Source organism: Sparus aurata, chromosome 13, assembly GCF_900880675.1.
Source record: "Sparus aurata chromosome 13, fSpaAur1.1, whole genome shotgun sequence".
Taxonomy (NCBI): Eukaryota; Metazoa; Chordata; class Actinopteri; order Spariformes; family Sparidae; genus Sparus; species Sparus aurata.
This window is the reverse complement of record NC_044199.1, coordinates 9,515,665-9,538,926: the sequence shown is the minus strand read 5'-3', so window position 1 is coordinate 9,538,926 and position 23,262 is coordinate 9,515,665. Positions and strand designations below refer to the sequence as shown.

The 23,262-nt window shown below is 39.7% G+C and overlaps 1 protein-coding gene across 5 annotated transcripts in view; it reads left to right on the top strand.

The window, feature by feature from the left end:
- The window catches only part of sptbn2 (spectrin, beta, non-erythrocytic 2), a 48,662-nt gene that overhangs the window by 856 nt on the left and 24,544 nt on the right, over positions 1–23,262 (top strand). For 3 of the 5 annotated variants that reach the window (XM_030436912.1, XM_030436911.1, XM_030436914.1), the window contains exon 2: positions 12,000–12,187. In XM_030436912.1, the coding sequence (XP_030292772.1) occupies positions 12,031–12,187 (157 nt within the window). In that variant the 5' untranslated portion in view covers positions 12,000–12,030. Of the gene's footprint in view, positions 1–11,999; positions 12,188–17,940; positions 18,502–23,262 lie in introns of those variants that run through there. The other 2 variants (XM_030436913.1, XM_030436915.1) reach the window with 2 other exon arrangements.

Sequence of the window (23,262 nt, the reverse complement as noted above, 5' to 3'; positions counted from 1 at the left end):
GTTGAAATGGACCCACATTCAGCTGTGTTGTGTTAGCTGCCTGGTTAAGTAGTGTGCACGACAGCAACGCCTTAGTTACTGGGGACCATCTCTCTCCGTGTGTGTGTGTGTCTGTGTCTGTCTTCTTGCCTTTGTTTGAATCGATGTCAAACGCCAGCCACATTTTATCTGCGCGTTCAGAAACGAGCAGCCTGTGGATCTTTGATTCAGCATCAGCTTTCAGCTAAACCGAGCATCGTTGCCTCGTCAGCCAGCCAGGTTATTATTTGTCTCACTCACCAAGATGTGGCATCTGTTAAAGCTGCAGTGTTTTGGGGTTTTTTTTTCTCGACATTGTGGGCTGCGTGGTTATGTTATGATGGGACTGAGATTTACACTGCGTGCCTGGCCTAGACTGTGAGTCATAGCAGGGATGCATCAGGTAAAAGTATTTTTAATGTGTGGGCTAACAAGCGCAATATCATTGAGGAGAAAAGTCGGTGACAAGTTGTTTTGGAAACTGAGTTTGCTACTATCCCCTCGAGCATTTTAGGACAATACCCCAATTTTGCAGCTATTGAGGTCTGACATTTGCCGGCTACCACGTGTGGAACCATGTTTTATGCCCCGGAGTAGGCAGCCCATTTAACAATTGTTATGTTGGTTACATTGGCTTGCATTGTAATAAAGGGAACTTTTAAATCATCATTCATAATGAGCAGTTTAAAATTTAGGCTTTATTCACTTGATTGATGGTAGGTTATGTTGGGCTATATACTTAGGATGGCTGATTTTATGTTAAATGATTTTCTGAAATATAATATAGAAAACATGAAAAGAGAGTTGAAAGGAAGGTTTTGTAGGACAAAACTGTACAGTGGTGGAGGTATAGCACTGGCTATAGCCAGGAGGGAAGCCCCTCTTACATCACACAAAATGTTGAGTGTATTCTACCAACAGAAAACATCTACACAGATGGGATTCGGCTGCTGATTTTGGCTAGAACACCTAGCAGCTGGACAGGAAATGGTTAGGTGTTTTTCAGGGACACTTTGGTAAGAGCCATGACTGTTTTGTGGAATCAAACCAATAACCTCTCTATTACAGGATTGCCATTACTATCCTGTGCTAGTGGCTCCCAATGCAACACATCTCAGGTTTCCATCCCTCTTTATATTCAGTGACTTATTTACACATTGATTGCAGGCTGAAAGCAGTAATTTACAGCCATCTCAAGGATGGGATAGAAAAGAAGGAGATCATTCTGTCACACTTAAAATGCCTCCTCCTTCTCCACCTCCCACTTCTATTCTTTTTTGGCAAGTGGACTTGTTTATATGGAAGACAAGATTTGACAAAAGGATATAAAATAAGTGTTTACTAAATATAGATACACAGCTAACTTAAGTAGATGACTACCTACACAATAGTATAAAGTATGAGGTCCGATTATTTAATGTTTACCCATTTCTATGACTATCCTTTACTTTTTTTTTTATGCATTTTTACATACATTAAATTTTTTTGACTCCTGCCTCACAGTTTCCCACTTGGTTCCCTTTATATTTCCAACGTAGGGTTTGCCAAATACTCTCCCCATGTATTTTTATTGTGATTGAGTAGTGAGATGTACTGTATACACCAATATGAAACAACATATTGCCTAGGATTATTGCTAGTCGCTATGCTGTGGTACTCTGTTGCTCAGATGTTTTGGTTTTTTTGTTATCTATTACAGCCTAAACAATGACATAACTTCTCTAAAGTTATGCTTGATTAAAGAATGAATGCCTCTAACGTCCTGATCATCACATCTACGCATCATTTTTTCTATTAAGTCACCAATAGCCATACTCATATTGTCACAGTATTTATATGGATATAAGTGAAAGTTCATGTAGAATTTTCCAGTTATTTTTCCAGTTATCATCCATCCATCACTGGTGTTCTCTGAAGTAGACTCCAGTATTCTATATGTAAACTTGAATTTCTAGTAGATTAAAAGAATTCCTAGCTAATCTATCGGGTTACTTTCAAGACAACCAATGAATAATTCTCTAAATCTTTGCCCTATTGAATACATTTACACACAATTCTCCACAGAGATGTCAGGCCTTGTTTCAGTAAGGGTGGAATTGTACCAGCAGAGGGCGACATGATGACTTCGCTCTTCCCGTTCACCTTGTTGAAATGATGCACATGGAGCATTGTCTGCAGGCAGCAAGCATTATGTGTAAGGTTGAGGCAAGCCACATACAGTATGCTTAATAATTAACAACATCCCTTTTGAGCTGAGGCTGAAATCGAGCCGCAGAGGCCTGCTGTGAAATGACTAAACGCCAAATGGTGGGGGAAGTACAAGGAAAATAACACGGCATAATTGTTCATCAAAACATACAGTGTACCGGGAATTACTTGTCAGCCATTGTGTAGTTCTTGTGGTTATTTGTCTCATTGTGGCTTATCCATGCTTCTGCTGCAAACATGAGTAGCCTTCCTTCAGATTTTTATGGACTAACTGCCTCACACACAGACACAAGAAACCCAATCTGACAGGAATAGTCCAAATGCATTTAAAGTCTGAACTCCACACACTTGCAGAGAATATCTTCAGATTTATCAAGTGTAGCCATATTAAAAGATAATGGCACCATCCATGGAAGTGAGTCATGTTGTTCTCCATGTGCTGGTTGATTTTATAAATTTTTTGAAGGTTAGAAAGTGTCTTCTTTCATATTTATTCATTGCAGCTTACAAGAAGAGCACTTACTTGCAGGATGGATGTTGTGTGTTGTGATAAAAGTTGTCTTTGTTATTTTATGTTACTAGAAAATGCATAGTGTCTAGTTAATCCAAATAGTACTGCATAGTGTTCTCACAAAGAACATTGATTAAAACAAATTAAATTAAATGTTTATCCTTTTATTTGTCTGTTTGCGTTTTCTGAGAATTCTTGCCTCAGATAATCCTTGTGAGATCATACCTCATCTAAGTGTGCTTGGCCACACTGTAGAGCCCTTTTGATGTGAGACCAACGGGTCGTGGTGATAGATGGATGAGATATGGCTGTTAGCTGGCTGGCTGGCTGGCTGGCTAGATGAACAGCATTCAACAATGGAATTGGTCTGGGTGAATGTGGGCCCCCCATAGTGCTGATTCTCAAAATCCCTCTCGAACAAGCTTTTTTTTTCAGTTCCTGCCATTCACACTGTCATTGTGCTGCAGTGAACCATATCACTAACCCAGTGTACGCCTTGTATGATTAGTGCTGCTTACATGAGTGCAATTCTTCATTTGAGATGCATTTTTTTTAGGTCTGTATTACAGCACATCATTGGAAAGTATTTGTAGTTATTGTGGGTGTTTTTCCACATTATTCATCCAGTCATTCACATGCGGTTGTCTTAGATGTAAATCCTCTGAAAGCAATGCTGTTGGCACGTGGCCAGAAAATGACATCGATGATAACTTGTCATAATTTAGTTTTTTAATTTGCTGACATAAAAATAGATAATTGATGTTGCATTTTGCACATGGCAGTCATCCGTAACTATGTGGTGGCTTCAAATGGGCTTTATGGGACAATTTGGTGCAATTTACATATATACAAAATGTTTTGGGTTTTTTTTATATTGGCTATATGTGAGCGAATTGCAATGTGATGTAATATGTCTTTCTCCTATACAAGCCTATGGACAATTTGCTGGACTGTGGATTTCTTTGTGAAAGACTCGGGTCAGATTTTCTGTGATGGCTCGTGTGCCTCGGCTCAGTGCCTATCCCCACTCCGCCAACAGAGAGCAACACTAACTAACGTTAGTTTAAAAATAAGCTTACATAGATTAACACCTGACTTCCAACATAACACAGAAGTTCCACTGAGCGCCATTGATTGTTAAAGCTACACACAGCATTTTGGGGAAAAAAAAGCACATAAAAAGATTTTAAAATGTATGTAGAACTCATTCCTCCTGTAGGAGCAGAAAGTCCTACATACCTAAAGGCTTATGAAATATTTTTTTGACATTTTAGATCAATTCAGGTTTTTAGGGTAAGGCTAATGCTGTTCTAAGTCTGCTCATGAAAAGTTGACATTCTGGAGATACATTAGAGGTTTTCACTCAAGAGAACATAGACTACCAGTTTATTTTCAGAATTAGGTCATCAGCATGAATATTACAGCATCTTTAAAATGAAGCGATGTCTCTGACATCTATAATTAAACAGTAGCCAATGAGTAAAGTTGATCATAAAGTATTTTAGTGCTGTAATAGCATTTTTATTCCAAAGACAAACATAGTTGGCATGCACTCTTGTGCCCATACTAAATGCTTTAATTCACTTGTAGCTTTCAGCTATAATTGTTTTCCAATCTTCTGTATAGAATACACGTTATAGCATGGCTGTTGCAGTGGTCTGCACAAACCTCAAAATGCGCTCATATTTGTCTGTACTGACTGAAATAAACAATATTCATTTTAATGGTTATTCAAATCGTCCTTCTGCCTGTATAAAATTAGTTTGCTAATATTCATTTGAAAATACTGGAGCTACTATCCAGGTCTGGTGTGAGTCAGACCTCAATTTACTTTACAAACTACTACTTCCACTACTACTACTACATTATAAATGCTACAAAACCACTGGAGGGTTACAGTATAACTGTAGTACACTGTGTAACACACACGTTTGGAATCCCAAACACAACCAAATGCTTGATAGTTCAGGAAGAGGGCAGTCTACTCATCTCCTCTATTTTTAATAATGTCAGAAAAGTGGAGAGGGTGAAAGAGTAAGGACATTACAAGGGCACACTTAGCAGCAGCCAGGAGCTACCACAACTTCATCTTGAAAACATGCTCAGTTTTTCATATTTTCTACATATAGCATGGTACCTCATGTGCTTCTAAAGATATATTTTCAGTATGCTCTTAAAGATCGACGCTTTATAAAGATTAGGTCAATTTGAAGGACTTCGTTTTACACTCGGCGCCTCTTGCGGGGGCAGACTTTTCATGCAGAGGCAGAAATTCAGTTGTTGCACTTGTGCTTCACAGGATCACAAAATGTTGCACACCCCCTCTGGAATCTGAGAGTGCAATATCCCACTGCCAATTCAATATAGAGATGCCAAGAAGCTCTGCAACATTTCTGATTTCTGGGTGGTAATTTGACTATTCAGATATTAAAAAAGAGGTATTCTTTGCGAATAACCTAATACAAAAACCATTCATTCTTTTTGCTCAGCCTGTCTCTCTAACCCTTTTTGGAATATATTACTTTGGAAGTACAGTTAGAAACTACAGCATCTTATCAATGTACTGTAAGACTGCCTTTTTGAGTAGAGAAAACAGGCTTTCACCAAAGGTTTTCATTTGCAAAATGATGGCTCACATATTCTACTTCATGCAGCAGCTGTTTTACACCACCACTACAGAGAACAGGCTCGAAATATAAGTGTGGTTTCCAATATTTCTTGTTTTAATTGTAATGTTAATTGACAACCAAATGCATATATCTTCTCATTGTTGAAATATTCATGCAGTCACTGATATTAATATGCTGTACCAGACAAATACTATGAAGGTAAAGGAAAGTAGAACCTTTGAATATTGTACCTTTTTTTTTAAAGATATAAGGAATAAAAATAAAACAAGAATATTAAACACCTCTGATACAAAGGTTAAAACACCTCCTCTACACATTAAGTGTTAAGGTTATGGATTAGGAATTGATGTGATCAACAGATGGTTTGAGAAATGTAGGAGTGTTGCTTGAGTCCTATATATAGGCCCATAGTTGATAATGTTGTAATAATAATGTTATTGGTGTGAGGCCTTGTATGTTGTATTGTCCATGAAGTGGTGAAGTTTCTTGAGTTGATGTAGGCATTGCTTCTTGTGAGCCTCCCCATCAACCATGCATTAGCGTCAAGAACACAATAACACACAGGAGCTGACCTCTGAGCATACTGTCAGTTCTTACACTCGTTCTTGGATTTATGAGTTTTTTAAAATGGCAGGAACCAATCCATGTTGGATTAGCCTGATTTGATTGAATGTTTAATTTACCGATGTTTTTGATTTGAATTTCTGGCAGCTCAGGAGACTGATGCTGCCACTGTGACATCCAGCCAAATGTACTTCAAAGTAGAGGCCAAGCTCAGGGCTCATTAAGAAACCGAAGGGGGTGAGCAGCAGCAACCACTGTAACCTTTACCTTGCTGTGTCCATGCTGTGGTAATTCTAAATCAAAAAGTGATAAAAGTCCTCCTATTATAGACAGAGTAATGTTTTGGGGCAAAGCTTTTTATTCCTACTGATTGTTTATGCATGCCTCTGATTGCCAGAGGTAAACAAGTGGACCCGCTAACCTGAGATGTGTCAGTGCTGCTGCTTCAACAAAGAATCACTGAAAAAGTCAACTGAAAGTATGACTAGAAAGATAAAGATGATTTTTGCTGAATATTGAAGATGATTTAGGGAATACAGAATCATACCAAAAATTTGAATCACATAATACAGCGCTCATTTGGAAATGAGATGTAGGACAGACGTTGTTTCATATAGATTTAGTGGAATCCTCAGTATGATGTATTGTGAAGTCCTCCTTTTCTCATCTATCATTTGATAAGTAAGTTGTAAATGTGGTCCAGAATTATGTGGTTAAATATGGATAACTGAAGTGAATGTCTTTGCATTTTGACATGATGATAGTTGTATAGATTGAGTGATTTTTCAGCACAGTTATAATTTCTTGACCGATGAAAAGCAATTTTATTTCCACTTACCAGCAACATAATGCATTTAGATTTATGTATACCTCTTTGAAAATTTGTTATCTGACTATCCAAGAATAAGGAAAGAAATCAGCCCTTTTTGATAAAAAACATAAAAATAAAATGTGTGTTATGTCCTGTTGTGTTGCATTCAGAGCTTATGTCCAGTAAAGTATATTGTCTCTGTCCATGTGTCGAGGGCATGCTGGTCGCTTGAGTGTTTGATGAATGTGATGCTACAGGTCAACAAAGGACCTTTGCTGTCCTATTCAGCAGGGCATTCAGGCCAGGATCAGCAGCATGTGGAGGGGCCTCTGATGCATATGTGCCTCTGGCTGCCTCATCTCTGCAAACAGGAAAGGCTTGAACGGCTGGCCTCAACTCTCTGCTGACTCCTCTATTGTATGGGGCCAGTTTGTTGGGGCAGGCTTTGTGCGTTGCATTTTGGTATCTGCCTCCCCACCCTCCAGGCTCATCTGAGTATCACGGGCAGGCTCATTTGGGCAACACAGTGGTGCCACCTCGGCGTGAAATTGAAATTTATGTGAAGCGCTTAGCTGCATAACAGTCATCCATATTTGTTTTTAGTAAAATATTTTAGACTTAATTGTGTATTTTGAATACTATTGTCATACTAAGGATTTTGGTAAGAGCTGTGGCAAGGCTCCTTTGTTTGGCATTACAGGGAGTGGTTGTGTGTGTGTGTGTCTACCCTATTCCCCCTGGTGCATGGTGGCAGTGTGACTGGCTAATGTGCACAGGCCTTATTCCCTGCGGGCGACTGATTGTGAGCTCTATTTCTCTTTTCCTCTCTCCCTGATTAACGAGTGCAGTGACAAACAGACCAGCTGGGCAAAGGGAAGCATCTCTGGGAGGGGAGGAGGGATGACGAAGAGTGAGACAGAAAGAGGTGATGGCGCTGCCTATCGTGCTGCTGCCTATCGTGCTGCTGCCTCTGCCCTGCTTTCCTAGCTGGTGGCAGTCTGCTGTGAGCGATAGCCCAGCCTGATGTGTGTCTGTCCGGTCAGAAGCTGTTGTTTTGCCTAAGGCATTTCTTAGTGCCCCACTTTCACTCTCTTCTTTTTGCAGGAGTGTTATTTTTCTGAACAAGTGTTCTTAGGGTACATACTGTATATCGCTTTCCTATTTTTGAATATATAGAAAGCATAGTGCTATCATGTTTGGAAAGGTTGGGCTCCATATAGGCCATGCCTTGTTACCCAGCTTGAGGATATTTCATAACACTATTGACGACTTGCTATCATTGAATCCAATTCAACTTATGTTCATGTTTTGTTCAAACAGTCATGCCATGTTGCCCAGCAATTGCAAAAATATGCTGATTGTAACAGCCACAGTATTAGTTTTGTATTATTTAGTAGATTTTTTTTTTTAATCAAACAGCATATATCAACATATGAAGGATCCATGGCACGTCCTAAATCTTTCATTACATTAATGTGCGTCTTTTGTGTGTTTCTGGATTAGGCCTTGAGGGGATTTTCTTTCATGGGATCTCTTTTATGCCCCCTTTTTGTGGCACATCTGTCTGGCTGTCTGCCTGTCTGTGTCTGGGTCTCTGTCTGGAATGAACAGTAGTTACTTTGCCGTAGCTTTGGGGCTAACATCTGATGTCTCCAGAAGGTTTGTGATTAGAATCATGGACTTAAAAAGCTCATTTATGCTTTTTAGCTTTGCAGCATTTTAACAATTTAGTGGTTCTTTTCCGTCTCTGTTGTAGTTTGTCTCTGGACTAAGTGGAGGCGATTGGACAGCACTAAGTCTAGCATGATTGTAGGTGTTGAGGCGACCCAATTTCTGCACCGAGTACTCATGCACTATATGGTTACATGATGAGTGGGTGCATTTGTATGTGTGTGTGGCTTTTTGAAGTGCAGTGTGTGTGAGGGGGTTGATGATGATGGTGGTGTAATAGGTCAGCTCAACTTGCATGTGTGTTTTCATGCCACACTGGTCTGTGTGTGTGTGTGTGTGTGTGTGTGTGTGTGTGTGTGTGTGTGTGTGTGTGTGTGTGCGCACGTGTGTGTGTGTGTGCGCGCACACATGCTCAGGAGGATGTGTACAGTAGGTTGTATCATAGTAGGTCAAGGGATTGTATGTCTGATCCATTGAGGAGCGATTAGTGCAGACAGTGAGCCAAGCCTCTTCCTACCCACAACAAGGGGGAGGATTGCCCTCCATTTGCCACGGCCAGACTCTTGTGACCTCACTGGTCCTACCCACGTCCAGCCCCCACCCTGGTCCACTCCCACAAACAGACTGTCACGGACTTCATCGCTGCCAGGCCTGTCCTGGATTGTGTGTCCTCTTTGTGGCTCTTGCTTCCATGCTATGACGTTTTGGTTATTTAAGCCGCATATAAATCTTACCACTTAGCTCTTTGTGAGCAGCACCACACCACCATAAGCTACATGTAGGCCTGACTGGGGTTTTTCTTGATTTCTTTTTCAATTCACCCCATAATTTGACATAATGACAGTGAGAAGGTCATTACTGAAAGGGGTGAGCGTTGTCACAATTGATGTTTATGATCTGACTGTGATTATTGTATTTGAGAGAATATCCCACCTATGAATGAGGGACATGGTAATAAACAAACTGACTGCCTACACACATACTTAATGGACTCAAGGCATCAGCCAACTCCTGGGGTGCCAGTGAGTTGGGAGGTGACAGGTCGGGGGCCAGTGTGGAGGCGTTGTTCTGCCTTCTTCTGTAATCCCTGCATTTAGATTCTATTCCCAGCCACTTCTTAATCTGCTACTAATAGGATTGGCCAAGCTTTTGTTTATTTTTTTTTTTATAGCTAGAATGACTTCTTTGACTTGACAATAGTAAGGTGTATTTTAGGCTTGGAGTAATGGATAGTGCCATGGTCTGTTTAAGAAGGATGATGAAATCATACTAAAATACACAACCCAATGCTTCCTGGTGGCTTTATGGATCTAAACAGCATACTATACAATGGCACAACTGACTAGACTTTTGTTATGCACAGTTGTTGCATCTCGTCTCCCACTCTCTTGCCAGTAAACTATCCAATGGATGCTAAAAGGCCAAAATAAAAAAAAAACACTAATAATATGGCTTAGTGACACATTAAATTCCCCCTGCTATGCCATACAGCTGCGGATAATTACAGTTACTGAGCTGTCTCCTTGCAGAACACAGTGCTTTCATCAAATGGATGTTTGAGATAACCGAGCCAAGCATTTTACATTGAAGTTAGGCTTTTTAAACCTGCGCCACCTCAATCCCCCTTCTATGATGCTATTGTCTGTCTATTATTGTGGGTTTTTTTGCACTAATTGATGCAGGGAATATACATGGGCCCAACCTGGCTGTCCACAGTACATTAGTAGTGCACAGTACTGATGGGTATCAGTTCTGGCAGCTGTCTGTTATGATTCCTAGGTTTGATTTAGAAGCTGCATTGACTTGGCATGACATGACTAATCCAAGTGTTCTTCAATCACACCTGGAGGAGAAAAAATGAATTAATTGCCTCATTAATGTGTGATGTTGCTGCTTGGCTGGCTTGCTTAATCTCCTCTACGGGACCACCTCGTTTGTTCCATGGACTCTCTTCTCTCCATCCTCTCACTTATAGACTAAACTAAACTCCCCAGGCCGGACATGAAGGGTAATGTGAGGACTGCAGTTTCAATGCATTTAGTGAATGAGTTGAGTTATGACAGAGTAAGAAGTACATCTAACACCCCAACATGTTTCTACCACCGTCCCTCCTCTCATCTTTCCTCCACAGCTACTAGACACAACAAAAGATATACTAACAGGTATTAGCAAACTGACGACTCATCCGTATCTATTAATCTCTTGTCTATTAATGCTCTTAAACAAATGGCCCCAGTAAGTTAATGGGTCCCTCTGGTGGGGGGTTTAAGCTCCATGTGGGTCCCCCATTGGGTGTCGGAGGGTAATACGAAGCAGAGGATCTGTCTGGTCATGTGCAGTTAGTGCTTTTAAACCTTAAAATCATTAACAAATTAATTGCCATTACTGGAAAAAAAAGACTTTTGAGCTGTGATGTTTCAAATCTAGCCAGAGTTGTTATATTTATGTCAGAGTATAAGAATCATTTGACAGAATATTACTATGGGGTAAACTGAATTCATTGTGGATGCTGTCTAGCCTTTATACCAGCAAATTTATGGATGTTACGGATACAAGAGTTTATACCCAGATCCTCTGAATAATTTTCACACACAGTTAAAATGAATGAAAAGGACAACATGGATTTGCTTCTGGCTGAAGTTAAATCTCTCTGCGATATACAGAGACTCAGCTAGTTGGAGAAAGGGGGTGGGATTCACCTCCTTGTTTATGAAGTATTGATTGTTGCCATATGAGAGGACCTTTGTTATTATAACTGGATGCTGAGTTTGTACAAACACGCAGGATAGGAAGATTTTGCATGGCTAGCAGTGAGTGCAAGGACGGGGAATGAGAATAAACTAAATATTTTGTTCTGTGGGTTTAATGTTAAATGTTTTTGATGAGCAGGTCCCCCTGTTATTTTCATGATAAATACTACCAGTGAGGGCTGGGCAATATATCAATATAATATAGTTGAGAAGAATGGGACTGTCTTTATGCTTAGATTTTCGATATTGTTCAATCGTGATGTGGCATAAGGGTTGTCTTTTCATGGTTTAAAAGGCTGCATAATAGCAAAGTGATGTAATTTTCTGAAATTACCAGACTGCTCTATGTGATAGATTTACATATATTCTGCAACTGCACATGTTAAGATCTAATCAGTCTAGATTGAGCTTGTTTCTTCAATCAACACTCAGGCTTAAATGAGATTACAAGAGTTGCCCTGGTTTACAGGAGTGGTTATGTTCAATTACTGGTTGGCTAACTTTATGACTTTGTGACAGTTGCTGAACTTATCTCAGACATTTTATCTCATTACACACTCTGGCAGTTGTACTGTCTAAGCTGCTATTTGCATATGACTGTCATTGGAGGACATAAAACTCAAGTGTTGCTGTGAGCAAAGTGTGGGTGATACATGTTACAGTGCATCATCTGGCTGCTGATGAAATAGAACGCTCAGTTCCTACATTGAATTTCCAAACACTGGCTGGCAAACATTTTAAGGGTCAGCCTTGGGTGACTTCTGCTATCACGCATCTCTCCTTTTCATGCATGCACTAACTTTGGATGCTTTTGTGTGTCTGTTTCTGAATTGTAGGTTGAATGTGTTTTCCTAAAGCCCAGACACCATGAGCACCATCTCGCCGACAGACTTTGACAGCTTGGAGATCCAGCAGCAGTATAATGATATCAACAACCGCTGGGACCTGGCAGCAGAGACTGACTGGGATAATGAGAACAGTTCAGCACGTCTCTTCGAACGCTCACGCATCAAAGCTCTTGCAGGTATGCTACACTTTAGGCCCCATCAATGTATATGCTTGCAGGGTGTCAAGATGCAACAGTGTGTACTATCTATGTGGGATAATGATTGTCACACATTTGGTTCTGTTTAGACCATTATTCTTTAGTAACATTTGAAACTTGAGTTTTTCCTTTAGTAGTCCCTCAAATGCAGAGTTACCAGTATAGGAGATACACCTGTACAATCCAGTATCCCAAAGAACTATAATTGAAGCTCTATGGTGATTTTTGAGGAAAATCTTAGTAGTGTTATGTTGAATTGGATTATCTTGAAGTTGTTAATGATACTGGAATTTTTTAAGATGCACTTTCACACATAGTCCCTTGATGTTCAGCAGTAATACTTAAAAGTATCTAAGTATTATAAAGTATGTTATCAGGTCCATGAGGTGGTGGTCACAGTCCAACCTGGATATCTTACTGTATAAACCCAGATGTATAAAATAATTTTTTGGAAAAGAATGGCATGAAAATTGAGTATTTTACTATTATGCAATAAATACAATGGTATGTAGGTGATCAAGTGCAGCAGTCTACACCACAAAGTTACAGTGAGTTGCAAAATGAAATAGGCAAAATAAGCTCATTATCAAACCATTAGTTATAATTGATGGAAAACTTGCACTGCTGGGTTCATAAAATCCTGCTGGGGTGAACAGAATGATGCTGTTATGATAATTCCAATACAATCAAAAGACTTCAAAAAAGATATTCAGCAAAACTCAGGAGTAAGTTTGTACTGCATCAAACGTATTCATATTACTGAGAGCATACTGATTAAAATGCATTTTTTTGTCAATGTAGTCCCACATTCAGGATGATGACATTGTGTAGCTATTGAGCACCTGATTAAAATGGATTTTTGGAAATCTTGTCTGCAGTTATGAATTCTCTGATTTTTAAGAATAATCCAACACATGCCCTTTTATTCTAATATAATCATCATAGACAACATTATCTTATATATAGGCCAATCTGGTAACCCTTTTTAGAATCACATTTTTAAATGCGCTATATGAGTTTTAGAAACAGAAGACATTTAGAGATAAAATCGTAGACTAACAGGAGGTTGCACAAATCTAATTAGACTGTAGACTGAGGAACAAACTTTATTCTTTTCACTCCCAAAAGGCACAATTCTATCTTTATAGGGCAAGACAAAAATACTTCCAAAAGGAGGACAAAGCCAGGCACCTGTGTAGTCAATTCACAAAAGAGCAAAAAGCAGTGATGGAATGAGGTGATGAGACTATGGCATCATTTAAACCATCTAAAAATGTGCATAATAGTGATTTATTTTCAATGTATTATAACCATTACATGACTGTACAGTGTGTATGCAGGTTTAACTTTAGTTATGACCAGGGCTGTAAACTAGCGGTCGCCACTCGCCAAATGCGACTAAAATATTCCCCTGGCGACTGAATTTTGGAGGGATTCATGCTACGGGGCGGGTAAATGTTTGTCCTGATAGTCGTGCTCTTGCAATGAATTATGCATGATATAGCAAAACATTGTAGTAGCTGTAAAGTGATAAATTATGACGGAAGCAAACGTTAGTGCTAAACCGGCTATTTGTTGTGTGTTGCACTGAAGTAGCTCCCCCGACGTCACCGCTGTAGAAAATAGTTCCCCATCAGAAGCAACGTAGCGTGCGCGTCACCGCTCTTTAAAAGTTTGGCGCAGTGACTGTGATTCGAGCGCAGCAATGACGACACCTCTAACTCATGAGCTGAGGGAAGTTGTACTTAAGTTGCGCATAATTTCTAAACGACTTCCTTCAATTAGGTTTCAGTATGATAATCAAGTGGCTTAATATGAGAACAGTTGTCACGTCACAAAACGTGTAAAACCATGGGTCTATCAAATCCAGTGTAAATGTTATTATGGTACAGTCGCCACTGACAAGTCTATTACAGAGCCTGATAGTTAATTAATGAGTGTTTCCTTTGTCAAAGTTTTGCACTGTTCAAGTTTTCAATTTGCAATGTTGTGAAATTTAATTAATAATATTAAAATGTATTTCTAAATAATACGTTGGCCTCTTTTCTAAGCATGTATTGTTATATAATACTGTTATCTCCATGAAAAGTACTGAAACAGATGTATATGCAACAAAAAGAGGCAATTTATTATTTGGCCGGTAAAAAAATTTACTTGGCCGGTAGATTCTTTCATATACCAGTCCCCTTGGCAGGTGAGCCAAAAAGTTAGTTTACAGCCCTGGTTATGACGGAGCCCGTTAGATTGGCACCCATGGGGTGTCTAAGCAGTGGTCTTACTCAAATGAATGAGGAGGCTGCATTTTCTCTTCAGCATCCGCTGGATGCTCCGAACTAAAGTGACCCAGGCTAAAATCCTGATTGCTCCATTTGTTGTAGTACATCCAGTGTGTGTTCCTTTAACTACCCTGTAGATTCATGGATTCAATTTGCATTAGGGTTGCAGTTGTATGTGAAGTATGATAACCTTCTCAGAAAAAGATCCCTGTTTAACAGTATCATGGTATATGGTATTATGCTGTTATTATTATCAATTACAATGACCCTTACAGTAATGGAAACAATATTATAATTTCACAAAATATTTTGTCATTAATGACATGAAACTTGATATACACTTGAAATATATCCATATGTGTTTGATAATACTAATATGCTTAATATCAGGACCTTGAACAGGCAAATGCACCAGGTTACGATAATCCTTTCGTTTTCATGCAGCGGTGTACCTTAGAAACGTTTACTGCTAAACCCCAACATTCTACAGATAAAATCTCTATTGTCATAGTCAAAATAAGTTGCAGTATCATGAAGGACCCAGCAGAGGGGAGCAACAGGCAGTCAGGCACGCACGCAAACACACATGCACGCAGGCATACAGGCAGGCAGGCAGGCAGCAAAAACCACATGCTCTGCTGATCTTTGAGCACCGCTGTAGTCAAAGTATTTCTGAAAGATAAACCCTCATTTCACTTACAAATACAGCCTGACTCATTTCCTCGTGCCAACAGAAACACATTTGGGTGTCGCCTGTATCCTGGTTTGTACTGTATTTAAAGACATTCTGTGTCTGTCATATAATTATGGTGGTGTGTGTGTGTGTGTGTGTGTGTGTGTGTGTGTGCGCGCTCCCTTGAGAATACTAGTGATACCATCTCCGTCTGACAAGTGTGGGCTTGATGTGCACATTCTTTGACATGCTGCAGCGGCTATTCCCCCCCAGGTGCTGCTCCTGCCCACCTCTTACAACTTATCCCTAAAATGTCAAGACCTTTTGCATAATGTAAGCTGCTACTTACTTACGCTCTTATATCTCAGTGAAACGCTCTCTGCTTTTCTGCCTAACACACGATCACCAAATTTCCTGGTTCACACCTCTTACACCCTTTCCGGTCTGTTAGAAACATTTTACTCCGGCTGTCACTTGTTTTACTGTGCTAATTTGCATAAATAACCACTTATCTGCTCTCCTGTACTGTGTGGGGGTAGCATGACAAGCTGTGAATATTTACATTTTTTAGTTTCAAGCAACTCAAGCAGGGCTTCACACTCAGTTACATTTATTTACTTGTACAAACTTCCAGGAAAGATCATTGCTTTTGCACTTCAAAAATCATCCATATGTCTTTTATTAAGACTGTTATCCTTCACTTCACATCATTATGATAGATATGACAAAATCATTTAAATCTCGAAACCAACCATTAATCTAAAGACCATGGGTAATAGAATAACATAACAATTCACTTTCTCACATTTGACCACATTTAGAGAGATTCTGTTTAAGACTTGAGTGACTGTGGGATTCTTGTGAGAAAATCACCCTCTCTAGCTCCAGGGGGATTCCCCTTCACATAAGATATTTACTGCCAGTACTTGCAGTATGGACCAGACTTCAGTCCTCCCCCAGGTCCTCAGAAGGGGCTGTGCTGCTGGATGGATAAAATGTACATGCTCCGCAGTAGGCATCTCCTTTCTCCCTCTGGCAGTGTTAACTCCCCCACCATGTTCTATCTTTTTGCTCTATCTCTTCTGTGTTCTTTCACCATTCCAGACCACCATCAATTATCATTAATTTCAAGTTGCTCAATGCAGGAGTTTTCCCACACCTCCCTTTGGCAAACGTTCTCTCTATTTATTTGTCATATTTCACATGATTTGGAATATAACTGTTAATCCTATAATTTGTTCATTTATCAGTATATCAAAATGACTGATGGGTTGTGTAGGTGGGAAATTGCCTTAACATGATAGTTGATAACGCATATGCCAGACACACAAAGTTTGTGGGTTTGTGATGTTCCATATATGCCCAATGGGATTTTAAACGGCCATTACTGAGGTTTACCAGTTCTCTGCCCTTCATTCCACTCTGCATGTGTCCAAAGCATAGCCTCTGTTCCTCAGACGGAAGTGTGTTCTCTTTGGATCTCATTAGTCCAGTCCCCCTCCATAAACACCCAGTCGCAGAAGGCCTGGGGCATTTGGTACCTCTAACGAGACCCATCCAGATGCTCCCTGCTCATCAGGACAAACACAGATCAAAAAAACAACCAGACCTTTTTACCACTGCCCCCTGACCAAACTAGAAAAGGCTGTGACCTTAGTCCTCCCTGTGTTAACAGTCTTGTGTAACTTTTTTTTACACAGTGGCATTTAGCATTTTTCACTTTGCCTTACTGTTAATTGGCAGATGTAGGAAAGAGTAAACCTTCCACAGTAATTTAATTCTTTACTTTCAAAATAGATTTATAATTTCCTCAGAATGCTTAGTTTACGCTGATAGTCATCTTGGTGCATATAACATAGTTTGAATAAATACTGCTTTATTATTAGTGCTGGATTATGAAGCAGAGCCATGGAAATCATCCACATAAACTTAACTTTAATGTCAAGTGTACCCAAAAAGATTGCAATTACCGTTTCTATGATATGACTGTGATTGAGGGAATTAATCATTTTGCAGCTTTCAAATCACAGCAAATCCATTCTCCTCCAGTGTTTGCAAACAATCAGTTAATTTGACAGTGGAGGGAAAATTCTACCCGATTTAGAAATTTAAAAAGCCAATATGAAATACTATGTCCTTAACAAGGATTGTCAGACATTAGTTCCATATTTCTCCCTGATCTAGTTGGACAAGAAATGTGTTGATACCGTGAAGTTCTATAATTATTTTAGACAGGTAATGATTCACATCCACCCCCGCAATCACCATACCCATCTGCCTGACAAACAGACACACAAGTTCACAATTTCAAATCTTGTTCAGGCAGGAAAGAGCTTGTTGAGTTGCTGAGACTGACTCAACAACTTCCTTCCTGTCTTAACGCCTTATCATACAGCAGACCTGGTGAACAGAAAAAGGGAGATGAAATGTTATTTAAGAGAAAAATAAATAAAAAGGAACCACACAGCGAGAGAACAGGATAAGAAGATGCAATCTTATGGAGACTTTGGTGATACACCTTCTTGGCAGGCCACACCCCAGGGCTCCATGGAATTAAGGTGGAGTTAAATAATCCGCCTCAAGCAACACTGAGCAGGGAACTCTAATGGTTTAGTCCACCTCTACACCTCCTCCCACCCTTCATCTCTCCACCATATTCTTCCTTTGTGCTCCTCCCTCAAACACACCTTATGCAAATTACATGATTTTCAGACGGCACAGCAGGCTTTGTTTACACAGCTATCCGACCGCAGCCGGTTAGCCTGCTCTGCTGTGCTCTGCACCAGCAAAAGCGTGTTCAGAGTTTGGAGGGAAGGAGTAGCCAGTGTTCCTTTTCCTTTTAGAACCACGAGGGAGTGCAACGATAGTTTTCACTTTGCTCAGAGGCCACAAGTGTGGTGAAATTCTTCACAGGAGGAGGTGAAACTAGAGAACATTTTGTTCTTCAGTTTTGTTTGAAATGATTCACTGAAAAAATCCATTACCCATGCATTCACTGCTGTGTGTTCATTGGACAAGGTGGGACATACGGTAGAAGAAGAAGAGAACAGGCGGCAACAGTAAGCAAGAACAGGAGGATAAACCAAGGCATTTTGGATATACAAAACTTTTCTCTTCTAAACCTGGTCAAGGATTTGATACACTTTTTAGTGGGACATTTTCCTCCACTGTGCTATACAGAAGAACTCCCATTCATTCTGTATATGAGAGGATTATTTCGACATTTAGAAAATAGACCATGGAGTGGGAACACAGGGACAGAGAGCCCTGCTTGTCCCCAGCAGCATTTGTTAATCAGGTGCAATACTCAAACATCCTGGAAGGACGGTTTAAACAGCTGCAAGGTAAGAGTCAGACTGACATGTCGATTTGGTTGGAAAGGAAATTCCATTCATAATATACATTTATTATATGGTTTGTTTGGTAAAAATATAATAGCTTAGCTAAGCCAATATATTTGAATATACAGTTGTCCTATTGCCATCACAGATTAGAGTTCTTTGGTGTGTGGCTTATGGAAACGGGTTAAAAGTTATGGATAAGATTGTCCAGGTGGACTATTTGGCTATCTCAGGATGTAGTCTTACAGCAGGTGTTTTTGCCTGTAAATGAGTCTCCTATTGGCTCAACATATCTTCACATAAATGATCACCTGTGAGAGGTTGAAGTTACTCCTCTGTCCGTATTCTTTCAGAGCTTAATGTGGAGAGAGTCGAGGGAAGCCATAGTAAATGCACGGTAGGCTTCATCTCTGCTCTAAAGCAGAAGGCAGTCTGGCACCTGATCACTGGGCCACCTGTCCTTTCTTATCTTATTACAATGCATGGCTCTGTCTCTAGCAAAGCCTGTGAGGTCCTGCAAACAGAAATCACAGTGACCAATGTTTGTGACATAGGACTCGAGAAGATATGTGATAACTAAAATTCAATCCCCTCCCATAACTTAAATGATTAATTTCATGCTAGTACTCCCAAATCAGTCAGTTTCTTCTAACGTCCGTAAATGCTTGTGTCAGTAAAACGGCAGTAAAATCTTTTTGCAAAAACCCTCTCCTTCGAGGTGACTTTCAAATGTTTGTATTTTAGTTTTTGTCTGATCACCACGTGTATCTATTCATCATGCAGCACTTTCCTGTGAGCTTTAGACCCCTCAGCCACAAGCCACAGGTTCAAGTATTTGCAGTAGCTGAGCATGTATGTGCTGTAGTGAATGAAACTGACATGTTAGTCAGTGGTGTGCATGAAGATCAGTGTTTTGCTAGCTTCTGGTCCCTCCCTGGTAGCTCACTGAAATGGAAAGCTGTCATAGAGTGTACTGAAAGGGCATTCTGCTAGTTTTACATGTTTTACATTCTTGTAGTGGACCAACAATATTTCACCACCTATATTAAGCAATATTTTCATTGTAAGTGAGGGAGATATAAACGTGTAGTGTTTGGTGATGTGGCCTTAAAATAGGCTATGTTGAGATAGATACACTTTATATATCTCAGTATTTTAAATCTCCTCCAAAGACCTTCATAAATACTAGGACTTGGCGACAGAATCAAATATCATAATTATATATTTTTTTAAGCAGATACCTTGAAATTAATATTGTGACAAAATTGTAGGGATGGCTATTGGTACTATCACATTAACACAATGAGATTATTTATAAATAATTATCAGTAATGTGGATGTAATGACTAACTCAGTGAAGAATAATGTTAAAACAAGAAGAACAGTTGTGGTCACTCGATTGTACTGCAGCTTTTAAAACCAACCCATATCACAATAACAGTAACACTGATATTTTTCCCGGTCCTATGTGTATCTTTGTGACGTGATGCCTGAATAAAAAACTGTCCTCACCTTCACAACTCTGACAGCACCAACGCTCTAGACTAGAGATAAGATTCACAGAAAAGATATGGTCTCAAGTACAAGATTTACAACATTGTGAGATTCAACAGAGCAGCCTCACGCACAAAGAAGTTAAGAGTACATATCTACACGTGAGTTTCCACTTGTCAGGTTAGAAAACCACTTTTCACTCACTGTGTAATTTTTGGGGTCAGAGATCAGTCACCAAAATAGTGCTGACAGGAATTATTCACACTTCCCTACAACAAGAATATTGTGAAATGAATTCTGACTAGTACTCTGACCAGCACTCAGTTTCTAAATATATGGAATCAAGGAAATCAGATTACAAACGCATTTATTTGTCATACTTTGTCATACTACTCCTTATGTTCTTTTTTGTGCTCATCTCCTTGCATTGATATGTTCTGGGTGACGTTTGCTCTAAATATGTTCACATGCAGGCATACTCGGATGCACAAACACATCTTGGCAACACCCACTAGTATTTCCAGTTTGACTACCCTTGAGGCTCATTCCTTGTGTCACTCGTTCCCTCCCTCCCTGTGTTAGACCATGATGTCTGCTGGAATGATGAAGAAAAAGATGTGCACATGCATAGTTTTGGTGTCATTTTACCACCTCTTCACACAAAATGTAAGCATTCTCAAAACAGTTTTGTACATATACGAAGTGATGTTGTTTTTGTCTTACTTTGACATTTTTTGTTAAAGGTTAGTGGTTTCCAGCTTTTATTTTCTGTCTAAAATTTGACCTCAACCATACATTTGATGAACAAAGGGACTTGTGGTTGCAAATTGATGAAGACAGATTTTCAGGTCCCATAGCAGCCATGAAAGCACTGAGCACATCTAGCATTATCTGACTCAGTAGTAAATGATGTCTAACGGCTAAAGTATAAACTGAGTCACTAAATAACTATGGCCGAGGGAGACAGGTTTAATGAAACACTGGGCCACATGGTTAAATTCAAGGGAGAGGAAAAAAACCCTTCATCTTTGCGCCACAGAACAGCCTCTATTGACAGATGGAGAGACAGTTGCTGTTTTTTTAATAGCTTGTCTTTTTTTGGCCCACGTTCACTTTATAATTTAACCCATTAAATCATTCATGACCAGTTAAGAGAATAAACAGCTTATTTCTAGCTATTAGATTTTCTTGTAGCCCCCTTGTAGTATTATAGTACTGTATGAACATTGTATTATGCAATCTTACTGCGTTTCTTGTGTTCAGAGAAACATGGTGTAAAAGATCATAGTGCACTTATTACAAGACAATTATTTATCTCAGTGCCAAGATAAATACATTGTAAGTTTGGTCTGTCATCCTGGTTCAGAGATAAATACAGTGTGTCAGGTTAGACTACAGGGTCCTGGTCCAAAGGGTCACTGCTGTGGCTACCCGTACTAACAACGGCTGTGGACTTTAATTTGCACTGACACTCACCAGGTGTTAGCAGTATGACTTTATTCAAATAGATGGAAGGTTTTCTACCTTTTTAAAACGCGCTTACATAAACAGAAAAAGTGAGACAGTTTTAGATGTATATTGTACTGACTTATTTCCCATTGTAGTGTTTAGTTACATCAATCTACCTCTACAGATTTCTTTTCCTCAGGTAATTTTAGTTCACAGTTTTTAGTCTGTAAAGTCAAATCTCAGCAAAGAAGTGACCACGGCTGTTTTTTTATTTCATAACAGTGAATTCTTAGCTATCTTGGTCAGACGCATTCTTATCCTGATGCTTTATTCAAGTATTTGAATTGAAACTGGAAGACCAGCATTTGTCGCCTTTTCGGTCAAGTTTCAAGTTTAGTAGCACACTATGAATTGACTGCTGTAACTTAATATTTCTAACACTCTTGGTGAAGGCTCTGACTTCAGTGGCCTCCAGCTGTAACTCAGAGTCACGTTACCTTGCTAACACATATATGCATGCACGCACACACGCACGCACTCACACGCGCACACACACACACAATGCCTTTTGTTTGTACAGTTTTACTAATATTGACAGTTTCCTACTTGGAAGGGTAACAACAAGGTGCAGTTTTGGAGGCTTGAGGACAATTATTGTCTTGTTGACATTTCACACCCTTTCTGTATCCAGATGTTATGGCTGAGAGGTGCCTGTTTCTGTCTCATTTCTCATGGGATTGGCCTTGGCCCCCCCTATCTTCCCCATTATCAGCTACAGCTGCAGATGGCGCAGAGTTGCATGACCTGAAGGGCATTCTCAGTGCCTTCACTGCTTTCAGAAAGGAAAAGAGGAGCTCCCTGTGGATATCGCCTTCTTACTCACCATGTCACTTTTTGCCATTGTATGAACCAACCTGTTAGTGTTGGGCAAAACACATTGCCTTTCTATACTTGTAACCTCAAACTGTTAAAAGAGTAAAAATAACTCATGCCACATGTGGCAAGATGGCGGTTTTACCACAACCCTACTTTCAAAGTCATAAGCAGAGGAAGGGCAGTTCTGCTTTTGCAGGAAGAGTAATGTCAAAGCATGTGCATCTTTATGTAGCAGTTTGCTCACTTAGTTGTGCACATGCATCGCAGCACAGTAGACATTTTAGCATCAATGCCAGTGGCGAACACTGATGGTGCATGTTGTGTTTCATACAGAAATAAGGAGTGAACTATTATTCATTTATCACTTCCCCCTCTTTTGCTGAAACAGTATTTACAAAGACCTACTCCTCCTACAACTAGTACTCTTAAGATGGTTGGGACTTGTTGTTTGTATTGCCCATGGTGTCTCTGATGTATTACATTCTGGTTAACAATTCCTGGTAATATGAGGTGTGTTTTTGTCACTTGCATTTTGTTGTACTTTATACTTGATTGTTGGCGAGAACTTTCTTGTTAAATGTATGTTAAGTCTCCTTTGTTGTGGTTGTATTTGTCTGACATTTAGTTACAGACGGAGAGAATCTCCGCAAGGATTCAAATTGAAACTACAGACAGCGCAGCTATAGTTGACTCTTAGCTCCACCCACCCACTGGTGTCAATAAAGAATAGTAACTACTAACTACAAAGCTTACAAGCTGCTTTTGACTATCTTTGAGGTGGTGATGGAATCTTCATGAAGACAAATTCCTGTAATAAGTGCCTTTGGTCTACTCTGTTTTCTCAGACAGCAAAACAGTTGGAAGCCATTGGCTGAGAAATTGATTCTCGAGCCTTAGTTTTTGGTTTCAGTTACAGATTTGGAGGAATTTATGCTAACTCTAGGA